The sequence below is a fragment of the Mastomys coucha genome, unplaced genomic scaffold (genome assembly GCF_008632895.1).
Source record: "Mastomys coucha isolate ucsf_1 unplaced genomic scaffold, UCSF_Mcou_1 pScaffold23, whole genome shotgun sequence".
In the NCBI taxonomy this organism is placed as follows: Eukaryota; Metazoa; Chordata; class Mammalia; order Rodentia; family Muridae; genus Mastomys; species Mastomys coucha.
Genome location: NW_022196906.1, coordinates 20907886 through 20914839, shown reverse-complemented (window position 1 = coordinate 20914839; position 6954 = coordinate 20907886). Strand labels below are relative to the sequence as shown.

General features: G+C 39.6%; 1 protein-coding gene across 2 annotated transcripts in view; it reads left to right on the top strand.

Moving 5' to 3' along the window:
- Nucleotides 1-6954, top strand: part of Glb1l3 (galactosidase beta 1 like 3) — a 48406-nt gene that overhangs the window by 14810 nt on the left and 26642 nt on the right. For both annotated transcript variants that reach the window (XM_031345311.1, XM_031345312.1), the window contains exons 7-9: nucleotides 2150-2242; nucleotides 4751-4832; nucleotides 5722-5786. In XM_031345311.1, coding sequence (XP_031201171.1) covers nucleotides 2150-2242; nucleotides 4751-4832; nucleotides 5722-5786 — 240 coding nt within the window. The remainder of the gene's footprint in view (nucleotides 1-2149; nucleotides 2243-4750; nucleotides 4833-5721; nucleotides 5787-6954) is intronic.

The following is a 6954-nucleotide window of genomic DNA, read 5'->3' as shown; positions in this document are numbered from 1 at the left end:
TCAAGTTGGCACACAAAACCAGCCAGTACAGTGTGGGTTTGTTGAAAGATTTCTTTCTTGCTTCTTCTAGGGTGTAGTTTTGTTCCTTATATTGAAGTTTTCCATCTATTATCCTTTGTAGGGCTGGATTTGTGGAAAAATATTATGTAAATTTGGTTGTGTCCTGAAATGTCTTGTATTCTCCATCTATGGTAATTGAGAGTTTTGCTGGGTATAGTAGCCTGGGCTGGCATTTGTATTCTTGTAGGGTCTGTATGACAAACATCTGCCCAAGATCTTCTAGCTTTCATAGTCTCTGGTGAGAAGTCTGGTGTAATTCTGATAGGCCTGCCTTTATATGTTACTTGACCTTTTTCCCTTACTGCTTTTAGTATTATTTCTTTGTTTTGTGCATTTGGTGTTTTGACTATTATGTGGCCAGAGGAATTTCTTCTCTGGTCCAGTCTATTTGGATTTCTATAGGCTTCTTGTATGTTCATGGGCATCTCTTTCTTTAGGTTAGGGAAGTTTTTGTTGAAGATATTTATTGGCCCTTTAAGTTGGGAGTGTTCACATTTTTTTTTTTTGTGTTGTTTTTGTTTTTTTGAGACATGGTTTCTCCCTGTAGCCCTAGCTGTCCTGGAACTCACTTTATAGACCAGGCTGGCTTCAAACTCAGAAATCCACCTGCCTCTGCCTCCCAAGTGCTGGGATTAAAGGCTTGTGCCACCCTGCCTGGCTGTGTTCACACTCTTCTATACCTATTATCCTTAGGCTTGGTCTTCTCATTGTGTCCTGGATTTCCTGGATGTTTTGGGTTAGGAGCTTTTTGCTTTTTGCATTTTCTTTGACTGTTGTGTCAATGTTTTCTATGGTGTCTTCTGCCCCTGAGATTCTCTCTTCTATCTCTTGTATTCTGTTAGTGATGCTTGCATCTATGACTCCTGATCTCTTTCCTAGGTTTTCTAACTCCAGGATTGTCTCCCTTTGTGATTTCTTTATTGTTTCTATTTCCATTTTTAGATCCTGGATGGTTTTGCTCACTTCCCTTACCTGTTTGGTTGTGTTTTCCTGTAGTTCTTTAAGGGCTTTTTGTGTTTCCTCTTTAAGGGCTTCTAGCTGTTTACCTGTGTTCTCCTGTATTTCTTTGAGGGAGTTATTTATGTCTTCCTTAAATTCCTGTATCAGCATGGTAAGAAGTGATTTTAGATCTGAATCTTGTTTGTCCAGTGTGATGGTATGACCGGGACTTTCTATGGTAGGAGAATTGGGTTTTGATGATGCCAAGTAACCTTGGTTTCTGTTGCTTATGTTCTTATGCTTGCCTCTGGCCATCTGGTTATCTCTAGTGCTACCTGCTCTGGCTAAATCTGATTGGAGTCTGTCCTACCTGTGAACCTGGTTGTGTCAGAACTCCTCAGAGTCAAGCTGTCTCTGTGATCTTGTGATTCTGGGATCCTGTGATTTTCAGTCCATTAGAGCACCTGGGAGTGGAGCTTCCTCTACGTGTTGTGGGACTGGCTGCAAAATTTCTGCCCAAGGTCTGCTCAGGGAACCAATAATAAACTTCTTGATATAGCCTGAGACAGGAAAGATAATCAATTCTCAGGAATTTTCCAAAAAGGTATTTCAAAATGTCATCCTTGAAGCTGAGGATGAAATGCTGATGACTTAAGAAGCCAACTGTCTTTTTCCTGGATATTGATAGCATTCACTTAGTTTTTACTGAGCACAGACTGTGCAGCTTCCATGGTGATGGTAAAATGGAAATCAGCTTGCTTAAAAGGAAAAGAGGAAGGTAAATAAAAGAGAGGGAGCTGTATGAAGTACCTACTCACAGGGGTTGTTGAGAGTAGATAGGAAGCCTATGTAATGGATTAGGTAGGAAGGTGGGTAGTGAGATACCAAAGTGAGTTTGCAGGTTTGAGAGCTCATAGCTAATGAATATGAGAAATAGAAGTTAAACTCTTGCTCCTATAACCATAAAACCTTGTGAAAGGTAAAATACCTTCAGGAGCTTATGTGCCTAAAGATGAATGAAGGTGCCTGCCTCCAGCAGATCTGAGAGAAAGCACCATGTCAGTTCTGGTGTCTTTATTAGCATCCTGGACTCCAGGCTTTTGCTCCAATAGAAAGATTGTTCTTCAACTGTCATGTGTTTGCTTCTCAGTACCGCCATGGTGGTCCTGTTATTGCTGTCCAAGTAGAAAATGAATATGGTTCATTTAAGAAGGATAGGAAGTACATGGATTACATGAAGAAGGTAAGGATAGTTGCTCTGCATTTTTACTTTTATGTCTTCTTAATTTCATGCCTTTCTAAAATGCATATGTGATTGACAGCCTTGTACAGCATATGTGACTTTTCTTGGAGCGATGGGAACAGACTCATTAAAATACTGATGACAGAATGAAGAAATGATTCCACCCAAGGCTAGCTTAATGAATCAGTGAGTTTATTGGAGTTTCTTACAGGAGTATTAGAGGGTCAAAGATAGATGCATCACTGGAAAGCAAGACTGTGCTATCTTTGGAACTTGTCACTTGCAGGTAATTTGACCTGTTGTAGTCTCCCCTCCACAGCTGTTGTTACTGCTTGTGTAACCTTGGGGAGGAGCCTTGGGGATCTCCTGTTTCAGGAGCTTTCTGATCCATGTAAGTTTTGTTTACTTCCAATACAGAAATTGGGAATGAAGGGCCTGAACTCAGTCATAGTTTTTCAGCTAATATTATTTTTTCTTGATTGTTTAAAAAGCTGGGTGTGGTCATGTACACCTATAATCTCAGCACTTGGGAAGCAGAGGCAGGAGGATCAAGAGCTCAAGAGCATCCTCAGCTACAGAACAAGTTCAGGGGCAGCTTATGCTATAGGAAGCCTCATCTTAAACGACAATAGCAACACTAATAGTTACCACTTAACTTCATGTCTATGATTGTTTGTGCCTATGTGAACATAATAGGTACACAGGGAAGACCCCTTGCTTTCTGAGCCATCTGTCTGATTTCCAGGCTGTATGGTCCAAGCAGAGTTTTAAGAATATAGCTCTCCCTTGCTACAGATATAGTAGCATTTCTTGTTTCTGTTAATAGAATCCACACAGAGTTCAAGCTTTGTGAAGTAGATTGGTCCTCTTACGACCTAACAGGGTTAGCCTTTCCCTGATAGCAATTCAGAATCTGAGATCACCAGACATAATAATTTAAAAGATAAAATACAAGTTTATTTACAGCAATGTTGTGGCCTTCTTTGCAAATCTGAGAGCTCCTACAAAAGTAGAAGACAGGTGATGGAGTTTTTAAAGGCACAAATCACAATTGACTCAACTCTGGATTTTGGGTTATATGAGGTATTATGTTGTTTTTTTTTTAATTTTTTAAATTTTTTTTTTGTTTTGTTTTTTGTTTTTTGAAACAGGGTTTCTCCGTGTAGCCCTGGCTGTCCTGGAATTCACTCTGTAGACCAGGCTGGCTCAAACTCAGAAATCTACCTGCCTCTGCCTCCCAAGTGCTGGGATTAAAGGCGTGCACCACTACTGCCTGCTGGTATTATGTTTTTTGTTTTATTCTTTTCCTAAGCAAGCAGTGGTTAAGTGAGATTATAGAAGCAGAATGATGTAGTTAATATTGTAGGATAACAATAACACAATAAGGGGAAGGGAGAATAATTTTAGGAAGCAAACCGAGTGGCTCTGAGACCAGTCTCTTCGTTAGATTGCTGTCAGAACTTGCCTGTTGACAGAGCTGACTTCATGGCCATGCTCTAGACATCCTGTGGTCAACAATCATAAGGCTAAGAATAAGACCCTGCTGACTCCTAGGTTCTTCTTCTTTCTTTTCTTTTCTTTTCTTTTCTCTTCCCTTTCTTTTCTTCTTTTTTCTTTTCTCTTCCTTCCCCTCTCTCTCTCTTTCTTTCTTTCTAACATATTAGTTTGAAACATTTTAAAATGGCGCTAGTTTTTAACTACTATAATAGCACCAAATGTCTCCCATCTTTTTTCTCTCTTTGTTGTAATTTACATACTTCCATTTTATGGCTATTGAGAAACTCAGCTTTCATTTACCATGGATGTCAGGGCCCATAGACCTCCACTGCTTTAGTGCAAAAACTGGAACTACATCAAGCTGGCCTAACACAACAATTTCTTTATTGCCTAAGTTGTAGATGGTCATTCTACATTCAAGCTTATCTGTGTTAGTCAATTTCCCACTGCTCCAACAGATACCTTACATACAATTCAAGTAGTCATATGCATGTATGAAAAGACATGATGAAACCTACTAGCCTGTATAATAAATATATGCCAACCAAAAACTAATGAATACCTGAAATAATTAACCTATAAGCAGAATACACTTATGTTGACTCATAGCTTTGTATTTCCAGCCCATGATTGGTTATCTCTAGTGGGATTTGTATTAAAGACAATATATATCACCACATGAGTCTAGGCAGAATCAAACCACTTACTCCCTGATTTGGTAGTGCAAGGAAAGAGAAAGAAATTGGATCACCACCAGTCTCCTTTCAGAACATACCTCCCATGGCCCAAAAGCCTCTCTACTTTCTGAAGTATCTACCATCTCCCACAAACATCATGATGAGTACCAATCTTTTTTTCTGTATGCACATTTGGGAGACATTGCATATACCTGTTTTGTAGTTTACACTATCTCCATCTGAACCAAACTGTCAGTGTTATCTAATCTTACAATATCTGTTCTTTTCCATGAGAGAAAGAAAAGTGGGTTCATAACATTCATTTTTTTAACAGGCTCTGCTGAAGAGAGGGATTGTAGAGCTCCTCTTGACCTCAGATGATAAGGATGGAATTCAGACTGGCTCTGTTGATGGAGGTACTGGTTTATAGTCATTTTATAGGGCAACCAAGGCTTGTAGTCAACCAATAGAAACTGTAAACAAGTACCAAAGAGAACCAGATATATATACGATCCTCTTTCTCATGTCAATTGGATGAATCCCAGAAATTTGATATGATGCAAAATGGGTTCAACATTAAAACTAAGAGTTCAAATACTACATGTGTCATTTCCCCCCTCTTCAAACAGAGCATTGATGGAGCTCTTCAATCTGAGTACATCTTTCAATTTTTATCATTATTTCCATAGGTAGGGATCTAGGCCGGTGTAGGGCATGGTCCTGGTGACATCCCATCATCATGGGTAGTCACACAGGAAACAATAGGATGGATGTAAATAACACACACTACAGCTAAATTTTCAATTCTGCCATCACAAATCTTAGTCTACTCAAGGTAGACACTTAGCAGACTCCAAAGAATTTAGTTGAACCCCCCAAATGATAATAGTATGGGAAAATGCCAAGATATGTGTTTCGGTTCATGGAACATCATGAGGTGATCTTTAGTGTGTATTGGTAGCTATTATGAACTGCTATCATTTTATTTTTTGAGGGGGAATAGCTCTGATCCTATTGCTATACCCTGGAAAGTGTTGAGCCTGAGATCAGAAACTTTCCTTCAGTTTCTAGGCATTGTTATGTTAGTTGGCCTTGCCTTGGTCCACTTATTTGCACAAAGTGTGGTTCAATTAAAAAAAGATAGTGTTCCTGCTTGTATGATTTGGCAATAGTTATGACAGTCCTTTATGTTTTCCAAAATGGGTTAAAAACAGTATCTTGTTACTACTTGGACTCATCCTATCTCTGCCCGCACCCCAAGTTCCTGATGATCTTTGTCACAATGCTTCCTCTCCTTCTCTACAGCTTTGACTACTATCAATATGCATTCATTTATCGAGGATTCCTTTATTAAGCTTCATCAAATGCAGGTAAGATTTTAAGCAACATAGAGTTTTACCTGTCTTTCTCAAGATCTTGTTATCTATGAAATTGATGTTAAAGAACACAGGAGGTATGATACAGATATAACCACTTGACCCTGAACCTTGGTGGAGTTCAAAGCTACTTGGTGAGAAATGGTGAAAAGAAACTTTCTTCCATCATCTCCACTGATGGGTTATGTCAGGAAGATTACTCTGAAAAGCACAAGGGGCTTGTGCCAGACGAGAAATGAATATATCAAAGGGAGCAAATGGCATCCTTCCTTCCAGAGGACACAGGGAATCGGCCAGTGGAAGCTCATCCTCATCTGTTGGTGCTTTTACTAGAATGTTGGGATTCTGTGCTTGGTGCCATTCTGAAAATCCAGAAGAGATATTGGTGGATCATGGGTATATTCACAAATTGGAAGGAAATGGGTGTATCTAAAACCAATCTTGAAGAATGTAGACTTTTCTGTCTCAAACCTTCAGTTTGGAGGAGCAAGGTGCCTTAGTTGGAGTTTCTGTTGCTGTGGTGAAACACCATGACCAAGGCAACTTGGGGAGGAAAGGATGTATTTCAGCTCACACTGCCAGATGACAGTCCATCACTTAGGGAAGGCAAGGCAAGAACTCAAAGCAGGAACCTGGAGGCAGGAGCTGATGCAGAGATCATGGAGGGATGCTGCTTACTGGCTTGCTCTCCATGGCTCACTCAGCCTGTTTTCTTAGAGAACCTAGGATTACCAGCCCAGGGATGGCACCACCCACAATTGTCTGGGCCCTCCCCTATCAATCACTAATTAAGAAAATGCCTTAAAGCTGGATTTTATGGAGTCATTCTCTCAAGTAAGGCTTTTCTCTTTTCAGATAAATCTAGCTTGTGTCAAGTTGATATAAGACTAGCTAACATACAAGGTTAGATAGATGTTAAAAACTTTTGTGAAATGCTAGGTAGAAAAATTCTGCAGTAGGTGGAATCTTAATGTATATCTTTCTTCTTTCTTTGAAGGTGATATTGAGTGTAACTTTTTATTCTGAATATGGTCCCTTTCATTTTGCTCTGAAAGTCAAAGTTGATCAGGACCTCCCAAGGGTAGGCTCCTCCATTTTTCACTTTAGATAAAAAGTGTTCTTTTCTCTGCCTTCTTTTATTTTTATTCTCTCTCTCTCTCTC